At 40.2% G+C, this 25,289-nt stretch overlaps 1 protein-coding gene across 4 annotated transcripts in view; it reads left to right on the top strand.

Annotated features, from left to right (window-relative positions):
* The first annotated feature begins 10,202 nt into the window (after nucleotides 1-10,202).
* The window catches only part of EVI5 (ecotropic viral integration site 5), a 207,545-nt gene continuing 192,458 nt past the window's right edge, over nucleotides 10,203-25,289 (top strand). For 3 of the 4 annotated variants that reach the window (XM_080655654.1, XM_080655652.1, XM_080655651.1), the window contains exon 1: nucleotides 10,203-10,265. In XM_080655654.1, coding sequence (XP_080511780.1) covers nucleotides 10,215-10,265 — 51 coding nt within the window. In that variant the 5' untranslated portion in view covers nucleotides 10,203-10,214. Of the gene's footprint in view, nucleotides 10,266-16,347; nucleotides 16,704-25,289 lie in introns of those variants that run through there. The other variant, XM_080655653.1, reaches the window with a different exon arrangement.

The following is a 25,289-nucleotide window of genomic DNA, read 5'->3' as shown; positions in this document are numbered from 1 at the left end:
GCACATCCCTAGTGGGGGGTGTGCAGGAGGCAGCTGATCGATGTTTCTCTCTCATCGATGTTTCTAACTCTCTATCCCTCTCTCTTCCTCTCTGTAAAAAATCAATAAAATATATATTTAAAAAAATAAAAATAAAACTCAGATAAACTAATTGCTGCATTTGGGCAATGAAGTAGTTACTTAAGCAGAATTTGTTTAGACATTACTCATATAAATGATTCAGAAATTAAAAACTCAACTTGTCAAATGACTCAAAAACCACTCATTTTACACTCTGCTTAAAAGTACTGAAAAACAAGGCATTACTATGCTTTGAAGACATTCTGAATAAAAGGAAGCCTAACACGCATAGTACCAGTGTGGATTGCCAAAGTGAGAAACATTTATATATATATATATATATATATATATATATATATATATATATATTATATATATTTTATTGATTTCTTTTTACAGAGAGGAAGGGAGAGGGATAGAGAGTTAGAAACATCGATGAGAGAGAAACATCGATCAGCTGCCTCCTGCACACCTCCCACTGGGGATGTGCCCGCAACCAAGGTACATGCCCTTAACCGGAATCGAACCCGGGACCCTTCAGTCCGCAAGCCGACGCTCTATCCACTGAGCCAAACCGGTTTCGGCTTTAATATATTTTTTATTGTTGATAGTATTACAGATATCTCCCATCTCCCTACCCCTTTATCCCCCTCCTCCCAGTCCTACCCACCCCCTCAGCTCTTCACTACCTTATTGCCCACATCCATGGGTTATGCATATAAGTATATAAGATCTTTGGTTTATCCCTTCTTGTCCCCCCAACCCCACATCAAGGTATGTCAGTCTGTTACATGCCTCCATGCTTCGGGTCTTATTTTGTTGGTCAATTCATTTTGTTCATTAGATTCCACAAATAAGTGAGATCATGTGATATTTGTCTTTCTCAGATTGGCTTATTTCACTTAGCATAATTTTTCCAAATCCATTCATGCTGTCCCAAAGGGTAAGAGATCCTCTTTTTTACAGCTGCATAGTATTTCATAGTGTAAATGTTCACAGCTTTTTATCCATTCATCTACTGATGGGCACTTGGGCTGTTTCCAAATCTTAGCTATTGTAAATAACGCTGCTATGAATATAGAAGTGCATATATTCTTTCTGATTGGTGTTTTGGGTTTTTTAGGATATATTCCTAGAAGTGGGATTGCTGGATCAAACAGAAGTTTCATTTTTTAAAAAAATATATATATTTTATTGATTTTTTACAGAGAGGAAGGGAGAGGGATAGAGAGTTAGAAACATCGATGAGAGAGAAACATCAATCAGCTGCCTCCTGCACACTCCCCACCGGGTATGTGCCCGCAACCAAGGTACATGCCCTTGACCAGAATCGAACCTGGGACCCTTGAGTCTGCAGGCCAACGCTCTATCCACTGAGCCAAACTGGTTAGGGCAGAAGTTTCATTTTTAATTTTTTTAAAAATATATTTTATTGATTTTTTTACAGAGAGGAAGGGAGAGGGATAGAGAGTTAGAAATATCGATTCAGCTGCCTCCTGCACACTCCCTACTGGGGATGTGCCCGTAACCAAGGTACATGCCCTTGACTGGAATCGAACCTGGAACCCTTGAGTCTGCAGGCCGACGCTCTATCCACTGAGCCAAACAGGTCAGGGCTCATTTTCAATTTTTTGAGGAAACTCCATACTGTTTTCTGTAGTGAGGTGATATCTTGCGGTGGTTTTAATGTGTATTTCTCTGATGATTGGTGATGTTGAGCATCTTTTCAAATGTCTTTTGGCCATCTGTATATCTTTGGAGAAATGTCTATTTAGGTCCTTTGTCCATTTTTTAATTGGATTGTTTGTTTTGAAGTTGTATAAGTTCTTTATACATTTTGGATATTAACCCCTAATGAGATGTATCATTGGCAAATATGTTCTCCCATTCAGTGGATTGTCTTTTTACCTTGTTAAAATCCCCTACTATGACTGTGTTACCGTCAATCTCTCCCTTTATGTCCATCAAGATTTTCTTTATATGTTTGGGTGCTCCTATGTTGGATACATAAATGTTTACAATGGTTATATTCCCTTGTTGGATTGCTCCCTTTATCATTATGTAGTATTCTTCTTTGTCTCCTATTATATCCGTTGTTTTAAAGTCTATTTTGTCTGATATCAATCTTTTTCCATCCCTTTACTTTTAGTTTGTGTGTATCTTTCTTTCTGAGGTGGGTCTCTTGTAGACTCTCTCTCTCTCTCTCTCTCTCTCTCTCTCTCTCTCTCTCTCTCTCATCTTACCTAATAATAGACAAACATGTAAATTGACCGTACCTCCACTACGTCCACCAGCCAATCAGGAATGATATGCAAATTAACCAAACAAAGATGGTGGTTAATTTGCATACACAGGCGTGAGTGATGGGGGGGCAGGCGTTCCACGCCACCCCCGGTCTCTCAGGGCCTCTGGGCAGTGTGGGAAGGCAAGGCCGGAGCGGAAAGAGGCGGCTCCCAGAGTGGAAAGAGATGGCTCCCAGAGTGGAAAGAAGGCTGGAGTGGAAAGGTGGTGCCGGCAGCCAGGGAAAGGAAGGCCCATTCTAGCATGAATCTTCGTGCATCGGGCTTCTAATATATATATACAAATTTATATATATGTTTGATTTATTTTCTTATTCATTCAGCTATTCTGTCTTTTGCTTGGAGTATTTAAGCCATTTACATTTAAAATAATTATTGATAGGTACATATTTATTGCTCTTTTATTCTTTATAACTATGTTCCTCTGTTTGTTTGTTTTCTTCTTCTTCTTAAAGAAGACCCTTAAACATTTTATATAATACTGATTTGGTGGTAAAAAAAAAACACACAACACCTCCTTTAGCTTTTTCTTGTCTGGGAAGCTCTTTATTTCTTTTTCAATTTTAAATGACAGCCTTGCTGAATAAAGTAGTCTTGGTTGTAGGTCCCTGCTTTTCATGACTTTGAATATTTCCTGCTAATCCCTTCGTGGCTGAAATGTTTCTGTAAAAAATCAGTGACAGTCTTATGGGAGCTCCTTTGTAGGTAACTGTCTTTCGCTTGATGCTTTTAGACAATTCTCTCCTTGTTTTTAACCTTTGCCCTTTTAATTATGGTGTGCCTTGGTGTGGGTCTCTTCAGGCCATCTTGTTTAGGATTCTCTGCACTTCCTGGACTTGTGTATCTTTTTTTTTTTTTTTTTATCAGGTTAGGGAAGTTTTCAGCCACTATTTCTTCAGATAGGTTCTCGATGCTCTATTTCTCCTCTTTCTGGCACCCCTATGATGCAGATGTTGTTATGCTCCATGTTGTCCCAAAGGTCTCTTAAACTGTTCTCATTTTACAAAATTATTATCATTATTTTTGGTGCTACTCTTATTGAGTGTTTTCTGCTACCTTGTCTTCCAACTGCTGATTCAGTCCTCTGCCTCATCTAACCTGCTTTTTATTTATTTTACTGTATTCTTCATTTCAGATATTCTTCATTTCTGATTGGTCCCTTTTTTTAAGGTTTTTATGTCCTTTTTTCATGCTTTTGGAGTTCTTGCTAAGTTCCTTAAGCATCCTCATAACCATTCTTTTGAACTCTATTTCTGGTAAATTGCTTGCCTCGATTTCATTTAACCCTTTTTCTGGAGATTTCTCCTGTTCTTTCATTTGGGATTTCTTTATCTCCCGATTTTTGGCTGCCTCTTCATGTGCCCATCAGTAGATGAGTGGATAAAAAAGCTGTGGTACATTTACACAATGGAATACTACTCAGCTATAAAAAAAGAAGGAAATTTTACTTTTGCATCTGGAGAGTATTATGCTAAGCGAAATTAGCCAGTCAAAGAAAGACAAATATCATATGGTTTCACATATATGTGCAATATAATGAACAAAATAAACAAACAAAATAGAAAGAGTCTCAGTTACAGAAAACAGACTGAGAGCTGTCAGAGGGGAAGGAGAGGGGGGGGCTGGGTGAAGGATAAGCAAAATAAAACCTCATAGACACCTTATTCATAAGGTGACACCTTATTCATAAGGTGAAGGATAAGCAAAATAAAACCTCATAGACATAGACAACAATATGGTGATTACAAGAGGGAAAGGGGGTGAGGGAGGTAGAAGAAGGTAAAAGGGGGATAAACAGTCATGGAAAGAGTCTTGACTTTGGATGGTGAACACACAATACACTATACAGATGATGCATTATAGAATTGTATACTTGAAACCTATATCATTTTATTAACTAATGTCACCCCAATAAATTCAATTAAAATTAAAGAAAAATAAAGTTGCTACTAGTTTTTTGTACAGAAAAAAATGCATGCCCCAACAAAACTATTAAAATAGATACAAGAATGATAACAACATTTAGGTTAGTGTGTTTCTTTTCCTTGGGGAGAAAAGCAAGGGAATAGGATAGAAAAGGAGTGGCTCAGGTATGTACAAACATATTGGTAATGATGTTTAGAGACCAGATAAAGTCCTAGGTTTAAAGTTCTATTTTAATTGTTGATTTTCATTACACATAAATATTCTTTTTTAAAGCAAATATTACTTAGTAAAAAAATTAAAAAGAAAAATTCTGTAATACTATTAAAATTCCAATTTTAAGGATAAGAATATTCAGTACATTTTTGCTCTACTTCAAAGAAAATCCAAGAGCCAAGAATTCAAGTATTGGGATCCTTGAGTTTTTGGACTTTTCCGTTGTACTTCTCTAGAAGACTATCCATGAATCTCAGCAATTCAGAGCCTGGGGAATATAAATAGGCCCCATCTTAGATAATGCAAGCAAGTTGGCCTAGTTTTTGTTAGCCAAGGCTTTTTCTCCCCCACCCTTAAAGAATTGCTTCAAATCTGCATGTCTCTCATTATTTCCAAAGTATTCTGATGCTCAGGGTAGGGAAAGAATTTTTACAGTTTATTGTGTCAGACTCTCTGTATCCCTCCAGCCATGCATCGTTCTTTTTTAAAAAATCTGCTTACAGAAACATTACACATTAATTGTATAAAATGTGATTACAGAAAAGCACAGAGATTAAAATCAATTGTAATCTCATTACCAAATGATAACCACCATTAATTTCTTGTTCTATTTCCTTTCTGTTCTGAGTATATGAATACATACCTATATTTGATTTGTTTCTAAAAATGGGATCAGAGCTCTGACCAATGTTTTCAGTGGTTAGAGCATTGGCCCACACACTGAAGGGTTGCAGGTTCAATCACGGCTTCAGTTGGGGCACTTGTGGAGGCTACCAATCTATGTGTCTCTCTCTTATTGATGTTTTTCTTTCTCTCTCTCTGTTTCTCTCTCTCCCCCTTGCTTCCTCCCTTCCACTCTCTAAAAATCAATGAAAAAAAATATCCTCGAGTGAGGATTAACTAAAACACTAAAATAAATTTAAAAATGGGAAGAGATCTACTAATACATTTAAAACCATGAAATTGAATTAAGGGAGTGAGTATACATGAAAAAAAGAAGAGGCTCAAAAACTGAATCTTAGCTAGGGCACAATTAGAGGTTGGGAAGAAGAGGAACTAACAAAAGGGACTGAGAAGTAGCAGACAATGAAGTAGAAGGGAAACCAAGAGAATGTAGAGTCTGGAAAAGCAAGAAAAAAAAGTATTTCAATAATAATGAGTCAATTGTTATTGATGGGTCAAGAAAAATGACCATTGGATTTGGCAACATAAAAATCATTGGTAATCATGGGTTGTTTCTATGAAACAGTGTGGGCTAAATGCTGACTGGAGTGGGTCTAAGAAAAAATAAGAGGAAAGAAACAGATAAATCTTTGAAAGGATTTTGCTATAGAGGAAAGGTGAATAATGGAGGACTAGTTAAAAAAAGTGTTTTTTGTGTTTAATATGATATAAATAACATTATGTTTGGATGCTGACAGGAAAGATCAATCAGAGAGGGGAAATTAAAGGTGCAGTAGAGAAGGGGGAGAATTACTAGAGCAACAGCACAGAGTAGGCTGGATGAGATCTGGTGCCTGAGCTGAAGAGTTAGCTTCACATGGAAACATGGATGATTCATCCATTGTTACAAAAGAGAAGGCAGGGCATATGTCCACAAAAGCATGTAGCTGTGCAGATATGCTGGAAATCTGTAGACATTGTTTTCAGAATGTGCTTATAATTTCTCAGAGAAACAAGAAGAAATGTCATCACTTGAGAGTTAGGGTGGAGAAAATATTGGCAGTTTAAAGAGATAAGAGAAGGTATGAAATAGTTGTATAGGAACGTGAAAAAATAAATTCTCTAGAGAAATATAGTATGAGTGCCAGCATTGTCTATGACCTATTTGAAATTTATGGTCATTAATTTAAAATGAGAGCACTCAGCATGGGTGTGCATTTTACTCCAGACACATTGAGCCACCTGAACATAGACATAGAGAAGGTAGAGATACAAATGGGATAAAACTCAGATTTTGGTCAAATGAACCTCTGATTTTACATATTCTTCCACACATTATTTCTTCCATGGAAAATAGGATGAAACATCCCTCTACCAATACAAAATTTTACCAATATCTGCTCAATATTTGTCTCCTCATTCTAGTCTTTCAGTTTCATGGTCACTTGTTTCACATCATATCCAATTCATCCTGACCCCTCAGTTTGACTTCTGAGTCAGTCCTCCAAGCTTTTATCAACAGTTTTCATTCATTGTTGCATTCCTCCTTCCTTATCATCATCTTTTTGGCTTTTTGGCTTGGTAAATTATCGGGTACCCTAAGGATCACTGTTTCTTTGCTTAATCTTGATCACACCCTTTCCCTCTACTCTCTTTTAAAAATGTATATTTTTATTGATTTCAGAAGGGAGAGGGAGAGAGAGATGGAAGCACGAATGATGAGAGAGAATCATTGATTGGTGGCTCCTGTGGGAATAGAGTCTGCAACCGGGGCATGTGACTTCCTGGTTCATAGGCTGACACTCAATCATTGAGCCACACTGGCTGGGCCCCTTTCCCTCTACTGTTGAGGAGGATCTGGGAAATATATAAATCCCTGATAGGATGTAGTTAGCTCCTTACTCAGATCAAACTTTTTCAGAGGTAATTTGTCCCAATGATGCATAATTTTCAATAAATATTCACTGACATAATGATCTTCTTGCTTCATCTTTAGAAATACTTTTTATATGGGAAGAACATTTCATTGAGTTTTAATTGGAATATATAAGTAGATTCTACTGTTTATGTACTTGAATTTAAATCAGAGGAAGCTTATTATTAATCATGATCTGATAAAACTATAATTTTAGGAAGGTGAAGCTTAGTGTAAATAGATGGAGAATAGATGGAGGGAGAAAATGCTGATGATAGGTTAAATAGTTACCCATAGTGCAAGAAATTTAAGTGAGATAAAAGAGTGTATTTAATTGACTATATTTAGTCAGCTAGGCATCTAATGTTTATAATATTAAAAAATGTTTCTCATGGAAATGTATACCATGTTCATGGATTGGAAGAATTAACATCATTAAAATGTCCATACTACCAAAAAAAAAATCTATAGATTCAAAGGAATCCCTATTAAAATACCAATGGCATACTTCACAGAGCTAGAAAAAATACTCCAAAAATTTATATGGAACCATAAAAGACCCCAAATAGCTGCAGCTATCTTGAGAAAGAAGAATGAAGTAGGAGGGAGCACAATGCCAGCTATCAAACTATACTACAAAGCCACTATAACCCTAACAGCCTGGTACTGGCACAGGAACAGGCATATACTAGTAGATCAATGGATTAGAACAGAGACCCCAGATATTGACACACACCATTACGGGCTTTTAATATTTAACAAAGGAGGCAAGAGCATACAATGGAGTAAGTCTCTTCAATAAATCGTGTTGGGAAAGCTGGACAGACACATGTAAAAAGATGAAACTAGACCACCAACTTACACCATACACAAGAATAAACTCAAGATGGATAAAAGACTTAAATGTAAGGCATGAAACCATAAAAATCTTAGAGGAAAACATAGGCAGTAAAATCTCAGACATCTTCCGTAGCAATATATTTACAGATACATCTCCTAGGGAAAGGGAAACTAAGGAGAAAATAAACAAATGGGACTACATCAAAATAAAAAGCTTCTGCCCAGCAAAAGAAATCACCATCAAAATGAAAAGGGAACCCACTGTATGGGAGATCATATTTGCCAATGATACATCTGATAAGGGGTTAATATCCAAAATATATAAAGTACTCATACAACTCAACAAAAGGAAGACAAACAATCCAATTAAGAAATGGGCAGAAGACCTGAATAGACCTTCTCCAAAAGGGGACATATAAATGGCCAAGAGGCATATGAAAAAATACTCAAAGTCACTGATCATCAGAGAAATGCAAATTAAAACCACAATGAGCTATCACCTCACACCTGTCAGAATGGCTATCATAAAAGAAAAAATCGCCAAAACCGGTTTGGCTCAGTGGATAAGAGCGTCTGCCTGCGGACTGAAGGGTCCCAGGTTCGATTCCGGTCAGGGCCACGTACCTTGGTTGCGGGCACATCCCCAGTGGGAGTTGTGCAAGAGGCAGCTGATCGATGTTTCTCTCTCATCGATGTTTCTAACTCTCTGTCCCTCTCTGTGAAGAATCAATAAAATATATTTAAAAAAAAATCAACAAACAACAAGTACTGGCAAGGATGTAGAGAAAAGGGAACACTAGTTCACTGCTGGTGGGAATGAAGATTGGTGCAGCCACTTTGGAAAGTAGTATAGACTTTCCTCAAAAAATTAAAATTAAAATTAATTATAACCAAGTGATTCCACATCTTGGAATATATCTTAAGAAACCCAAAACACTAATTCGAAAGAATATATGCACCCCTATGTTCACTGCAGCGTTATTTATAATAGCCAAGATTTGGAAGCAGCCTAAGTGCCCATCAGTAGATGAGTGGATAAGAAAGCTGTGGTACATTTATAGAATGGAATACTACTCAGCTCTAAAAAAGAAGGAAATCTTTCTTTTGCAACAGCATGATGGACCTGGAGAACATTATGCTAAGTGAAATTAGCCAGTCAGAGAGACAAAAACCATATGAGTTCACTTATATGTGGAGTCTAATGAACAAAGCAAACAATGAAGCAAAATAGAAAGATACTCATAGATACAGAGAACAGACTGACAGCTATCAGAGGGAATGGTTTTGGGGGGATGTAGTCAAAACAGTGAAAAGATTAAACAAACAAAAAAAAAACTCAGAGACACAGATAATAGTATGGTGATTACCAGAGGGTCAAGGGGGGTTGAGGGCAGGTAGGAGAGTATGCAATAAATGGTGATGGAAGGAGACTTGACTTTGGGTGGTGAACACACAATACAATATATAGATGATATATTACAGAATTGTACACTTGAAACCTATATAATTTTATTAATCAATGTCACCCCAATAAACTCAAGAAAAAAATAATTTCCAAAATAAAAAAGGGACAGGGGAAATATTTTTTTAAAAAGCTATCATTAGTAGAGAGACTTTCTTTAAAAACCAATATACTTTATCAGATCTCTTTCAAGAGAATGAAATAATAATGGAGAATGGAATAGTGTTATTTTGATGTCTCTCACAAGGTGCTAGTATATCACTTGCTTCTGTATTTTATAGTGAATTCTCAGTTAATAGCCTTGAGTAACACAAATGCAACACCCATTTCTAGAACACAAAAGCCTGCAGTGTTCTATAACCTCAGCTAAGGAGTAAAAACATAACCAGAAAATAAATTTCACCCTAATTAATATTTCTGTCTAGCATCCAGTTCTAAGAGTTGAAACTACCTAATATATGGAAACGGGTAGCCAATGTCTCAGTATCAGCACCCCAAACACATTAACAGTTAATATAGAGTTGTCATTTGGAGACGAATCAGGTCACTGAAGGAAGGAAAAAGAAAGAAAGGAAGAAAAGGAGGGAGGGAGGGAGAAAGGAGGAAGAAAAACCAAATCAATTAGCACTCCTAAGACCAAACAACTTTGGTTACTGCTTTCCTAGTCCTCCACATTCCTAGCTTCTCCTAAAGGTTCTATCTAACAAATGCGTAGGGTGGAAATGAAAGGGTGTAAAGTGGGTGGATCCCAGTGGCAATGTCGTTGTAAACACTCCCTATGAGTCAGCTATAAATTCCACTCAAATCCCTGGTCTCTCTGTTTTCTCTGCTTATCATGGTTACCACCAAAATGACTGCTGCCTTTAGAAACTCTAGGGGGAAAAAGGTAAATGCCTAAAACAACATTTAATTTTACATTAACACATAAAAATGTAATTACTGCAACAGGAAATATTTTGTTATTGAGTTAGGGTTTTTTTTCTTCTCTAAATCTTCAAAACACAGGAACAGCTTGTTAACATTTCTTCAGTTTTATTTTAAGAATATTATCTCATTGTATTGTGGCCATTCGAGTGATGAACAAGAATTTATGAAGTGTTAGGTTTAATTCCACGCCTGTAAGAAAGGTCTATTAGTAACTGACTTTTTGTAATTCAATAGCATTCCTCTCTTTGCTGTAAGTGCCTGCTGGCTATCTTTTTCGAATGCACATTCTCAGAGGAGACCTGACATGTCTGTACAGGCTTCAAATTTCTCATGTGGAGAAAAAGAGTAGCTGACTAAGATGACTGGTTACCACTGTATTAGCTCACAAATTCTATTTGATGGCAATGTTGATGATTGTGTGGCTTTTCAGCGATGACATCGGCAGTGGTTGCTTCCCAGTCATGTTGAGGAGTGCAGTCCATAATAAAAGCTAAATTAATTTTACTGTAAAGCAACACCTTCCTAACATAGCTTCCTTATCATTTTTGTGGAGTTGGGCCAGAAATTTGTACTTGACTTAGTGTTATTAAATCATTTTCACATAAAATAACACATTTCACCAACACATCTGTTGTTAGCAACTCTTATCCTTAGTTGCCTGATTAAGAAACTGAAGCTTACGGAGGATAAAAGCCAGACAATTAGCAGGTAAAGTCAGGATTTATGTACTTCAGAGTCATTTTTTTAAAATCTGTCTTTTAAATTTTGCACGTTGGTGTTTTGTGGCTTTGGATAATAGCAATTATAATAGCTTCCATTTGTTGAATGCTTTGTGCCTTGCATATATGACTTTTTTTTTATTGTCACTTTAGTACTTAAGTAGATATTGTTATTATTATCTCCAGTTTATGGATGAGAAGTTTGGAGCTTGAAGAGGCTAAGCACACCTTTGGCAAGCACACTTGAAATTTCAGGTCATAATCTAGTCACTTGCATTAATACAGAGGCTACTAATAACTCCCAGATAATTGGAAAGTTTAAGTGGAATTACTACTCTAGTTGCACTAAATTTTACCTTGCTTTAAAATAGATATTTCAGAAAGTCAAGAAAAGAATGAACTCATTTTGATGGGTGGGGTGGAAACTGGCAATTGATGTCCCATTTTGGTGGCACAACTTCAAAAGCTGTATTGGGTTGATAGTGTGAATATCTTAATATCACATAAAGAAACCATGTCCAAACTCCAGAGCCAGAGGGCCTGTTCTTCACCACAACTATGGCAGATCTAGTTTCCACCTGTATACAAGTGCCAAGGGATGTCAACAGAATTGTCTTCTTTCCTAAGATAATGAGCCTCGCAAACAGTGGAATGTGATGGAGGTAAACTGGTGAGGCTAAAGCCATTCTTAGAATCTCAATACATGGAGAGGCCACAGCTTTTGTGCTTGATTGCCTTTTGCTATCGTGTGTGGAAAGCAATGAGCCAAGAGTTATTGCTTTGTTGGCTATTTTATTGTTGGCCTTCTTTTTCCCAAAGCAAAAAAACATATTTGAACATTAGCTGCGAGTCTCAATGGAGTGTTGTTTCCTTTTTCTAGAATAGTGCTGCCAAGAGAACTTTCTGACGGATGGAAATGTTCTGTATTGGTGCTGTGCAAGATAGTAGCTAGTGGCCACCTGTGGCTATTATTGAGCACTTGACTTGAAATGTGTGAGAGAAACTGAACTTTTAATTGAAGTTTAAACATAAATAGTCACATGCTGTTTTGGACACAGCAATCCTAGAAGGTCACTGATAGGTCCTGGTTCTCCAAGGAAGCCCCAAATGCTAGCTGCCCAGGGTGAGGGTGGGGTGTTATTCATCAGTGGCTTGACTCCACTGGTGAGTTCCTCTTCTGTACCCTGGACAGTTTTTGCGTCCCAGGGGAATGGCTCCCTTGCTTTCCGTTTCTTGAGCAATGAGGTTCACAAGGCTGACTTATAAAACACCTTTGGCCGTTGAGAGCATGGTGTTCTTGCCAGATTTAGAGATAGAGCTCAGACCTTCCTTTCTGTGACAGTGACACAAAGCAATGCTGAGTGTGTGCAGCATTTGAACACAGACAACTTTGAATTGCCAAGTGAATTTACCTTAAGTTAAACTTCTCTGAGGAGGCACTGCTCACTGCACCCATTCTGCCTCTATCCTCTATTGTAGTTCGAAGTTCCAGACAGTGAAGAGCCGAGTGGCAGAGAGCTGGAGCAGAGGTGGCGGTGGTGTGGAATTCACACAATGGAATTTCACTTACGCAAGTGCTCAAGTGCTTGTGAGAGGTTAGAATGAGCTATTTCTCTGGTTAGATTTAGCTATTTCAGTGAAAAAAATCAAAGTGTAAGCTGTTTCATCAAATAAATTGATGAGCTCAGGGTGAGTGAAGGAAAGGAATAAATGAGGGGTAGTATTGGGAGCTCAGAGCTAATGGTACAAGCTTGTCTCCTCAGGCCAATGACCTCATTTGAGATAATACATCTAAGGAACTTAGCACAGCGGTGCTGATTATTTAGACTAGACTACACACACAGTATTAATGAAAAACATATAATTTGTACCAATAAAATCAACACCAAGCTTGTTCTTTATCATTTATTCATTATATACTGAAAAGGTACTATGCAAAGTGCTGGGGCTACTGTGAAGGCTAAGACACAATATGATTTCAATAATTGCAAAGTTCTTGAGGGTAAGTAATATACTAAACCACTACTGGCATGAGACGAACTGGGTTAAAGCCCTGCCCCACCATTTTCCACTCGTAAAAATAGGGGCAAGTTACTTGGTATTTATTAAGTCTTAGTTTTCTCATATGCAAGGGGGTAATAATAATAACTGCCTCATGAGGACAGTATGAAGACTAACAGAAATAATGTAGGTACAGCCCTTAGCCAATACTCATACACAGAGAGTCCTCAACTTGTGTGTTAGCTTATTTTAAAAATAATAGATGTTATTTATTTTATACAGTTTTTAGGTAAAATTTACATTAAATGTGAACTGTACGTTTTTGACAAAGTGAATATCCCTGTGTAATTCACACCCTATCAAGATATAGACCGTGTTTATCACCCAGAAATTTCCCTCATGTTCCTTCCCCATCAATTCTGGGCCAGAGGCAACCAGTTATGATTTTTTCAGCAATTATTAGTTTTGCCTTTTCTAGAATTTCAAACAAGTAGAATCATACAGTGTGCATTCTTTGCGTGATTTATTTACTTTTGAATAGGTAGTATATTTAATAGTTTGAAATTAAAAAGGTACAAAAGGGCAGGCAGTCAAGTCTCCTTCCCAGGCTGTCCTCTAGTCACCCAATCTTCCTCCGTTGGAGCAACCAATGTTATTAGTTTCATAGCTATCACATTCAGGGGTTTATATAAAGTGCTTTGAGAACTCAGGTTTGAAGGTTACCCAAAGAATCTGTGACAACCCAGCTAAAAAGATATAAAGTCACTTTTAAAGTAGCTGGAGTTCTTTTTAGACTCTGATTTCAAATGTCAAATTGTGACCGTTTGCCCTTCTATGACATACGTAACCTTTAAGTCACATGTTGTTCAAGTTGTAGCGTTCTATTAGACTCATTCATTGATTAAACAAATATGTATTGAACAACTATGGAAATACAACTATGAACCAAAGAAAACCAAGTTCCAGGCTTTATGGAGGTAGTAGTCTAGCAGGGGAAGCAAAAATTCACCAAAATAGTCATACAATTAGTGTCAGTGCAGTGTATTAGGAAGTTACCAAAGCACTCTGAAGGTGCTTCTCAGAGTTAGATATTAGAGCTGAAATCAGAAGAATGAGGGTTGAAGAGCTTTCCAGGTACAGAGCAAACAAAGCACATGCAAAAGCTCTGTGGAAAGAGGAAATTTTGAGGGATTGGAAGAGACCAGTGTGGCTGGAACAGGGACAGCAAAATGGAATGTGGCCTGAGTGTTACAGAATTTACCAGGCGACTGAAAAATACGCAGGAGTACTGGAGGCACAGGAAAAAACCCATTTATTTTCAGACATTTCACATGTACCGGTACAGTGACTGCGGGGAGTCTGTTTCTCTCCAAATCCTGAGCCCCCCCAATATGGAGAAAGCTTTCCCTTTATACCCCTTTGGTTTCTTTGTCTGCCAAATATGGATTATACTTCCGGACCTTTTGTGGGCTTTGCAAAAAGCCCATGTGCTGGGATGGGGGCAGTGGGACCACATCTCAAGGCCTGGCCTGGCACCAGCACTGATAACTCCGTCTGGGGATGGTTTATGGCCTCTCTAAAATGGGAGTAGTATTTTGGGTAAACAGGTCTTGCAGGACCAGATAATTAAAGGGGCAGTGACTAGATTCAGATTGCAAGCCCCCCAAAATGTCACATTTTCCCTATCATGAGCAGTGAGAAGAAGTCGAGAGGTGGGCAAGGCACCTGACTATGCAGGGCTTGGTTAGTTAAGGGGTTTTGTCTCAGAGAATGGGAAGCTATAGAAGTGGTCTATGCTGGGAAATGACAGGGTGATGTAGCCTTACATAGCCTATGTGAAGATGACATTAAAGAGGGGCAAGAAGCATGTGAATAAACCAACTAGATGACTAGATTAGTATTCCCTCTCCCCCCAAAGGTAGTTTAGATTAGGATGGTGATGGAAAAGATAGAAGATAACAAATTCAAGGAAAATTTGGGAGGTAAAATCAATAGGATTTTCTGATAGATGAAAAATAGGAGGGAGAGGTAGATTATCAAGTGTCTTAGGTTTCTTATACAAGACTAGAGGCCTGGTGCACGACATTCATGCAACAGGGGGTGGGTGGGGGGAGTCCCTCAGCCCAGCCTGTGCCCTCTTGTAGTCCGGGACCCCTCGGGGGATGTCCACCAAGGGGTCCTTAGTGCTGCCATGGAGGCAGGAGAGGCTCCCGCCGCCACCACTGCGCTTGCCAGCCATGAGCCTGGCTTCTGGCTGAGCGGCGCTCCCCCTGTGGGAGCGCACTGATCACCAGGGGGCAGCTCCATTCGTTGAGCATCTGCCCCCTGGTGGTTAGTGCACGTCATAGCAACCGGTCATTCCGCCCTTAGGTGGATTGCATATTAGCCTTTTATTATATAGGATGGATTCAGTTGCAATTAAATTAATTGAAATTAACTTCACATAATGACATAGTTTAAAGTTATGGAAAAATTTGCCTCATAGAATTTCAAGCTTTTAAAATTTTAACTGGGTGGAACTTACTACTTTTTGGTGTTTATCAATCTTGTTAAAAATATGGAGTTTTCCTTTTTTTTGAAATGTTTATTACAGTGGAACCCCATCTGGAGATTATAAAATTAAGTTAGAAAATAATTTTGGAGGTTTTTTTTTTGTGCTGATAATTACTAACATTTTGTCACTTCTAAATGTGTAATTATTGTTATAGGGCATTTTTTAAAATTAAAAAAATAAATGTATCATTAAAGTAATTTAGATTGCCTTTATTGTTTTTCTTGCTTGTTTTTCCTGGGATTAGACCAGAATTAGTAGGTTGTTTCTACTAAGTACGTTCTTTCCTTCTAAGAATTTCCTGGTTGATATTGGACGGCTGCCCGGCTGGACCTCACATGTTTGTTCCCAGGTTCTGCCCCCCTGCGGGACTGCAGAAACCCAGCGAGTCGAGTGGACTGATGGTAGAGTGATTTGCAACCACAAGTGCCATTTACAAATTGATTATTGTTTGTGACAGAGACCTAGGTCACCTCTCGGGGAGCTCCGGCAGCCTTTGGAAACCTGCGCATCTGCATCGGTGCCGCGGCCTGGGAGGCAGGCGCGCGGACGGTGTGGCGGTGCGAGGCCCGCGGCCCCAAGCGCGGGGTCGCTTCGGGCTCCGGAGTGGTGTGCCCGGTGCAGCTCTCACATGCGGGGGTGGTTCTAAGAGACAGAGGAAGTCAGCAATTTGTAGGACCGAGGGTTGGTGCTTTGAAAAAGGCGGAGGAGGGAGCGGGATTTCTCCGCCCCCGTTCCCGACGGTCCAATCGCTTCGGCTTCTCCTTTTCTCGGCCAGCCCGGCCCCTAACCTGCTCGAACCTTTTATGCGGTAGAGGCGGCCCGGGCTCTTTAAGGCCCTGCCGCGCCTGCGCTCTGGGCTTCCCTGACGCGGCCGGGCCGGACCCCGGAGGAACCCGCGCGCCTGCAGGATCGGGGTCGCGTTGTGGAGACAGTGGTGGCGCCGGGAGGGGTGCGTGAGGGTCGGAGGCGCCCTTGAGCTCCAGAGTGCGCGCGGCGCTCCAGAGAGGGCGGGAGGGCGGCCCGCAGAGCTGGGAGCGGGGCCGAGGCGCGGGGACGCGGCGGCGCGGCTGCCGGCTGGATGGGAAGTTAATGTTTACCGCGGAGTCCAGCCAACGTTTCCAAGGTGAGAGGTGCCCCGCCAGCCGGGCGGGCCGCGTGCCCGGGTTCCGCGGGGTGCACGGCGGGGCCGAGTCGCGCGGTGGGGGCCGTCACCAAACTTGAGGCGCGAGCGGGGCGGGCGCGTCCGGCGCCGCCGGGGCCTAAGTTCTCTGTGGCCGCTGCGGCCCGGGACATTTTTCCCTGGGGAGCTGGGGAAGAAATGCGCCAGTGGGAGGTGGAGGGATGGGGCAGCTTCGGGGCGCTTCCTCGAAAATCCCGTGGTGGGGGGGTACTGTCCTCGCATGCCCGCCCTTCAGGCAGAAGTCCATTCCCTCTGGGTGACCTGACGGGGCGAGACCGCCCGCGCCCCTAGCAAAGGTAGCGTCTTTTTTTGGCCTCCGGGATTCTGCGCGAGGCCGAGTGTCCAGGCAGGTGATGCGCAAGCCAGGTGCCTCCCAAGGATGCTCTTGGGGAGCGGCTGTAGCCATCACTGAATCACCTTATGACTAGCGGGGCAAGCCTCAGCTTAACCGCAGAATTTCCGGGAGGTTGGATTGTGGTGTTGGTGTTCGCTTAGAGTTGCTGTGATTTCTTTGTGTCTTTCGGTTGTCTTAGATCTAACTCAGTTGACATCCTTTCACCAAAGAGTTAATGAAAACTTTTGGAATGGTTCGTTCCTTCGCTTTTCTCCCACCCATTGCTTTTAGAGGTGATTTCGAAAAGCAGCATTTTCTTGCACAGATGGCTTTTCTTTGGGGTACAGTGTAGAATAATAAACTCCTTTCTTTGCTGAAAAGAAAGAAATCCCAGTGCTTCCCGAAGATCAAGAAAAATTATCTGTTGGTAGGTTTTACCTTTGTTCTGGGCTGATAATGTTAATAGCTATTTTTCATTTTATTAGTTTTGGAGTTCACAAGAAGCTCCTTTTCTGTTCTAAAATACTAGCCTTAGGTGTCTGAGAACTTCGTGCCAAAGAAATCTTAGAAAACTCATCGAAGTATGATGTATAGAAAAAAGTGCACAATCCTAAGTGTGCAGGTAAAGAATTTTCCCTAACTGTACCATTACAGATCAAGAAACAGAGCGTTACTTGGTTGGGGTTCATATCTCGGGGTGGAATTGTTGGTTTGTGAGGTATGTGAATGATAAAACTTTAATATTCGGCACGGTTGAACATTTCCCCGAAGTGGTTGCACCAATTAGCAGGGAGTAATATTCCAGTTACCCCACATCCTTCCTGATGCTTGTCACTTTCTTAAAACTTTTGCTGTTCTGGGATATACCAGTGTGGTTTGATTTTGCATTTTCTTGGTAATTGTGGTTGTGTGTGTGTGTGTGTGTGTGTGTGTGTATCTCCCATGAGTCCTTCCTGGGAGATATATATATATATAGTTTATCTTTTCCACTCAGTATCTTGCCTCCTCACTCTTTTAATGGCTTTTTTGGAGGAGTGGAAATTCTCAATTTTAATGAAATATACTTAATCTTTTCCTTTATGATTACTACTTTTTGTACCCTATTTAAGAAATCTATGCCTAGACTAAGAATACGAAGATACTTTCCTATGTTACTTTATAGAAGTTTTCTTTTGTTTTACTTTTCATATTTAAAGTGTATAATCAATGTACAGTAAATTGCAGCTGGATTGTAAGGGGTCAGGGTCCACTTTTTACTTTGTGGGTATCTATTTGACCCAGCACCGTTTATACCATCCTTGCCCCTCTGCAATGTGTGGCACTTTTTTATTATCTGCTTGTTAATTTCTACAAATTTTGGAAATCAGAATTGAATCTATATATCAATTAGGAAAGAATTGACATCTTAACAACATTGAGCTTTCCAATTTATAAGAATGGTATATTCCTCCATTTGGTTAGGTCTTTTAAATTTTTCCTCAGTAATGTTTTATTACAGAGGAAAAATCTTGCACATCTTTTGATATTTATTCTTAGGTACTTGATATTTTTTGATGTTATTATAAATCGTATTTAAAAACATTTGTGGCTGGTATATAGAAATAAAACAGATTTTTTTTTTTGGTAGGAGGACCTCTGGAAAAACAGTCTTTAATCTTCAAATACATTTTGTATGTTCTAGTTTTCCAAGGTTTAAAAAATTTTTTTATTTATATTTTATTTATTTATTTATTGTATCTCCAGTGTTTGGGACCAATTAAAGATTTATAGAGTGTTTAGTATATTGACAGTCACTGTGTTAAGCTCTGGGGAATACAGTGCTGATTAAGATGCTGCTCTGGCCTGGCTAGTGTGGCCCAGTGGTTGAGCGTTGAACTATGCACCAGGAGATTACAGTTTGATTCCCAGTCAGGGCACATGCTGGGGTTGCAGGCTCCATCCCCAGTAGTGGGTGTGCAGGAGGCAGCTGATCAATGATTCTCTTTCATCATTGATGTTTCTTTCTCTCTTTCTCTCCCTTCCACTCTGAAATCAATAAAATATATATATTTAAAAAATGCTGCTGCTCCCCTTAAGAAACTTAGAGTCTAGGACAGTGGTCGGCAAACTGCGGCTCGTGAGCCACATGCGGCTCTTTGGCCCCTTGAGTGTGGCTCTTCCACAAAATACCACGGCCTGGGCGAGTCTATTTTGAAGAAGTGGCGTTAGAAGAAGTTTAAGTTTAAAAAATTTGGCTCTCAAAAGAAATTTCATTCGTTGTACTGTTGATATTCGGCTCTGTTGACTAATGAGTTTGCCGACCACTGGTCTAGGAGGAGTTGTAGATATTCGAGAAAGACCTTTGTCCTCCACCAGGAAAAACGCTATGATAAAAATTGGTTTGACTGCATGCAAAGGGGGCATTTAAATTAAACTGGGGGGAGGTACAATATCCATCCAGCTTTTAAAATATATATTTTATTGATTTTTACAGAGAGGAAGGGAGAGGGATAGAGAGTTAGAAACATCGATGAGAAACATCGATCAGCTACCTCCTGCACACCCCCTACTGGGGATGTGCCCGCAACCAAGGTACATGCCCTTGACCGGAATCGAACCCGGGACCCTTCAGTCTGCAGGCCGGTGCTCTCTCCACTGAGCCAAACCGGTCAGGGCTCCATCCAGCTTTTAGTGTTGTGAGAGCTAGGCAAAGGACGTGGTCTGTGGGTGGGAGCTACCATTCACTATACATACAGTAGTCTCCCTTATCCACAGGGAATACCTTCCAAGGCCTCCCAGTGGGAGCCTGAAACATGAATAGTACTGAATCCTATACACTATGTGCTATGTTTTCCCTGCACATGCATACCTTTTCACTTAAAGGAAGCACTTTACGGCTTTTCATTTTTATATCTGAATTGCCAGCATCACTACTCTTGCACTTTGGGGTCATTATTAAATAAAATAAGGGTAACTTGAACACTGTGATACTTCCACAGTCGATCTGATAACTGAGATGGATACTAAGTGACTAATGGTCTGGCTGTGTAGACAGCGTGAATATACTGGACAAAGGGGTGATTCATGTCCTGGGAGAAATGGAGTGGACAGAGTGGGATGGTGCATGATTTCATCACACTATTCAGAACGGCGTGCAATTTAAAACTTACGAATTGTTTATTTCTGGAATTTTCCATTTAATACTTTCAGACTGTGGTTTATTGCAGGTAGGAGGGTAAACTGGCAGGTGGATAAAGGGGGAGCACTATACTTCTGCTTAATCCCTTGGCTTTCACCCTTGAGCATCACTTTTCTCTTCTTGAGTCTGGAGTCTCTGTGTTTCCACAAATTAAATGTAATGAGAATATGTGAATGGTGGAGTAGGGAAACTGGAGGGTTTGTGTACAGACTTTAAATCACTAACCTGCTCTTCAGCTCCATACCTCTCCCCCACTGACTGTATAATTGGAGACTTCCAAGTGCTGAGCTTTACTGAGGTTCTGTTAGTGAGGCAAATCACTTATTGACAATATTTCCTTCTGCAGACCTGAAAGTTTAGCTTCCCCTCCTTTACTTAGTTACCTATTCCTCCATCTCTTTTCTTGTCTCATGGATGCCATGTCCATGTCTTCTCTTACCTGATAATGTTAAATGTAGTTTAAGCTTTCTTTCCCTTGCATAGTTTCTCCCAAGTTACCTTTTTTTTTCCTATTTGATATACACTGAGTGGCCAGATTATGATATCTGAACGCATAATAATCTTGACACTCAGTCCATATCCTATATAATAAAATGCTAATATGCAAATTGTCCCCTCGACCAGGAGTTCGGCCAGCAGGCAGGCCGGCCAACCGTGTCCCCTCCCCCTGGCCAGGCTGGCTGGACCCCACCCATGCACGAATTCATGCACCGGGCCTCTAATACACACACACACACACACACACACACACACACACACACACACACAGAGTGCCCAGATTATTATGCGTTCAGAGATCATAATAATCTGGCCACTCAGTGTAGTTTCAGCAGTAGAGGCCCTCCACAGAGGTCTATTAATTTTTTTATTGTTTCTTCATAATTAAGCATGGTGACTAAAGGCTGTTTGGAAGCCCTGAGCTTATAAGTGGGGCTTACTGATTTAGAGATTTACCCTAATAATCTAGACCAGTGGTTCCCAACCTTTTTTTTTGGCCATATCCCACCCAAGCATCTTTAAAATCCTGATGCTCCCCCGACCCCTGTGACATATAATTCTTTTTTTTTTTTTAATATATTTTATTGATTTTTTACAGAGAGGAGGGGAGAGGAATAGAGAGTTAGAAACATCGATGAGAGAGAAACATCCATCAGCTGCCTCCTGCACACCTCCTACTGGGGATGTGCCCCCAACCAAGGTACATGCCCTTGACCGGAATCGAACCTGGGACCTTTCAGTCCACAGGCCGATGCTCCATACACTGAGCCAAACCGGTTAGGGCGACATATAATTCTTTAAAAAAAGTGAGCTCCTATTCATGTGGAGGAAGCCTAAAAAGCCATTAACTTGGTCTAAACAAGCTTCAAAAGAATATCCATGAAAGAGAAAAATAAAAGAATGAAAGGACAGTTGAACTACTGAGGAAGAAATCACTAAGAAATAGTTAAAAAAAATTAATAATATGAAGTGATATGAAAAAATAGCAAATAAAGTTTCAAAACATATAACAGAGAACTGAAATGTGTAAATATGTCACAATATCCTATCTAATAAAGAGGGAATATGCTCATTGACCATCATGCTCTCACAAAGATGGTGGTGCCCACAGCCAATAAGGAGGGAATATGCTAATTGACTGCCACACTCTCAAAGATGGTGGCGCCAACAGCCTCAAGATGGCGGCACCCAGTCTCCTCAGCCCCGTTGGGGTGGCAGGTGCATGGCACGGCCGCTCTGCATACCTGCCTCCGGAGTCCCCCAGTCCCCTCAACCCACCAGCCAGCTAGGGCTGCCCTGAGGTGCAGGCAAGCCTCGGATGTTGGCTACCCAGCTGCCCAGGGCTGGCCCGAGGCACAGGCAAGCCTCGGATGGTGATTGCCCAGCCTCCCAGGGCCGCCCGAGGGTCAGGTAACCAGGGCTGGCCAAGGCTTGCGCTGCTGGCAGTGGCAGCAGCAGAGGTGTGATGGGGGCGTTGCCTTCCCCTGATCACCGGGTCGCCTCCCACCCCTGAGGTTCTCCCAGACTGTGAGAAGGGGGCAGGTCAGGCTGAGGGACCCCCACTCCAGTGCATGAATTTTCATGCACCGGGCCTCTAGTATATTTATATACTGTATATGAGGCCCCTAGAACAGCCGTGGGCAAACTATAGCCCGCGGGCCGGATCTGGTCCGTTCGGCTGTTCTATCCGGCCCGCGGAGCCGAAAGAGCGGAGGGTTCTCTTGCTCTCCCCTCTGCTCCTTTACTTTGAATTTATATTAGTTCACACAAACACTCCATCCATGCTTTTGTTCCGGCCCTCCGGTCCAGTCTAAGAACCCATTGTGGCCCTCGAGTCAAAAAGTTTGCCCACCCCTGCCCTAGAACCATAACAAATGCAAAACGTTCATGGTTAATAACTCATTCTCGAATTGTCCGCCTTAAAAATCAAATTGCCCCCTTGAGGGGCGTGTGCCCCATGTTGGGAACCCCTCATCTAGACTCTAAAAAGTGGTTCTGAACTTTGGCTGCAAATTACAATCACACGGGGAGCTTTAAAACATGCATAAGCACTCCACACACATGCTACTGCTAGACCAAATACTTTAGAATTTCTGGGGGGTTGGACCCAGATAACAATAATTTTTAAAAAATTAGGTGAAATTGCATACAGTAAAATAAACAGATTTTAAGTGTATAGTTTGACGATAAAAAGCATTGTGAAAGCCCTAGAACAGGCATGTCAAACTTAAAGGCTAACTCGGGCCAAATAAACAAGGTTTAAGTTTGTAGGCCACAAAAAAACAAAAGCTTTAATTTTTATAGAAATGTAGGCTTATTTCAATAGAGACATGCTGAATACAAAGGGCTGAAATAAATGAGTAATTGTTAATGCGTATTCGTTGTGGGCTGCAAGTTTGACATGCTTGCCCTAGAAAATTCCTTCATATTCCTTTCTTCTATATTCCCCACTCCCTGCTCAGAGGCAACTGCTGTTTTCTGATTTCTTTTGCCATAGTCATAGATTAGCATCCATATTTTCTAAGTCTGCCCATTGTGTGGCTAAGATTGAAACCATTGGTTTGGCGGACTCTTTGAGGCTACTTTCAGTGTCTCTGTGTTTCTTTTTTCTCAGTCAGATTTCCCAGAGCATATCTTCCAGTTTTCTGTTTGAAGGGCAGAGTTCTGGTTCCAGTGATCTGGGAACTCACGAAGAGAGGGCTGGGTAATAAGTCATAGAGCACTTAGTATATATAGGATCACATAATTTGTTTCTTCTTGTTAGGATACCTATGTGTGTTCCACCATGTATGGGTTACCTTCCTAAGAGAATAAATCTCCAATCAGCTGATGCATTGAGGGCGGGCTAGGCAGCAACTTGGAGGAAGGATGGGGTGTAAGTTTCTAAAATGTTTAAAAAGCCTGTGCCTGGTCCTTTCTTACTTTAGTCTTCCCTTCCTCTCTTTGTTCTGGTTGTTCCTAGGCCTTTTGAGGATTCTGTAGTGTAAACTGGGTTTGTTCCTAGTTGTTAGCACTGCTGACTCATTTGGCTGTCTTTGACTACTTAGTTACCACTCATCCATTTTCCTTCCACCTTCTAAAATTGTGGTTCTCTTGTCTCTTTTTCCATTCTCTCTGACCTTATGGTTTGTGTTCTAAAAGCAGAACAAAAGAACAAGGAAAATTTTTCTTTATCCTTGTTTTAGTAGAGTTTGGGGAGGTAGCAAAATGAGATGTGTGTATCAATCTGCTATCTTAACCTGGAAGTCCATCGTCTGCTTTCCATTATTCAAAAATCTGTTGTCTTTTATCCTCTGCTGTTGTCTCCTCCTTGAGGGGTTATAGCTTTTATATTTCTTTACTATTATCTAAATAGCGTGTCAGGAGGGAAAGCACCAAAATATTGGATCTAACTCATTTCTCTAGAAGTCCTAAAACTCCTCTGAGAAGTACTCATTGTCCCACAATCTTAAAATCTCAGGATTAGAAATGATTTTTAAAGATGTCAGTTTATTGAGCTATTTGGTACTTTCTGTAGTGGGAATCTCATGGTAAAGAGATGAGTAACTACAGACACTGATTGGGCTGTGGATCTCTGTATAATATTGTGTTTCCTAAGGGTCTGAAAATCCATAGGTGCATTAAACATTTAGTATTGAATGAATAAATCATCGTCTTGCATATTTGTAACATGTAAAGATTATTTTTAAAAAAGCATGTGCTTTTTATCATTTCAGTCAATAATACTTAAATCCAACTATGGTCATAGGAGAAGGTAATACTCAGAATTTTTTATTTTTATTTTGAAAAAAGATTCTACACCAAAAATGGAAAACTATTGCTAAAGATAAAGTTGTAGATATCTTAGTTTATAGTTAACATAAATAAATTAATTAGAACCACCCATTAAAGCCTCTGTGGTAAGCTCCTCTAATGGCTTTGTTATTCTTTTTACTGTTTCTTTAAAGCACTTACTTAAGCCCTAGCTGGTTTGGCTCAGTGGATAGAGTGTTGGCCTGAGGAATGAAGGGTCCCAGGTTCGATTCCAGCCAAGGGCACATGCCGGGTTGCAGTCTCGATCCCCAGTAGGGGGCATGCAGGAGGCAGCTGATCAATGATTCTCTCATCATTGATGTTTCTATCTACCTCTCCCTCTCCCTTCCTCTCTAAAATCAATAAAAACAAAATATATTAAAAAAAAAATAAAACACTTAAGGCAGTAGGTTTCCAAATACTCCTTGAGACAGTGTTTTTACTGTAAAGTTCATGATGAAAATATTATTCTCAATATAATTTGTTTTCTCTTAGGCTAACTTTATAAAATTTAATGTATTTACCTTTAAATTATATCCATCTTTTTCTGAATTAAAATGTCTCTTTTTATATGAAATTTGTGATGCTAGGCATTAGGTAGGCTTTTTTATATTTGTTTTCTGTAATGTCCTTATTTGGTAAAATAGAAAGCTGTCAGCCCTATGTTGCTTTTCAAATTAATTTTTGACAAATTTAATAAAATACAAACTTATCACTGCACACTATT

This window comes from Plecotus auritus, assembly GCF_963455305.1.
Source record: "Plecotus auritus genome assembly, chromosome: 2".
Classification (NCBI taxonomy): domain Eukaryota; kingdom Metazoa; phylum Chordata; class Mammalia; order Chiroptera; family Vespertilionidae; genus Plecotus; species Plecotus auritus.
Note: the sequence above shows the minus strand (reverse complement) of the source record. Positions and strands in the feature narration are given on the sequence as shown.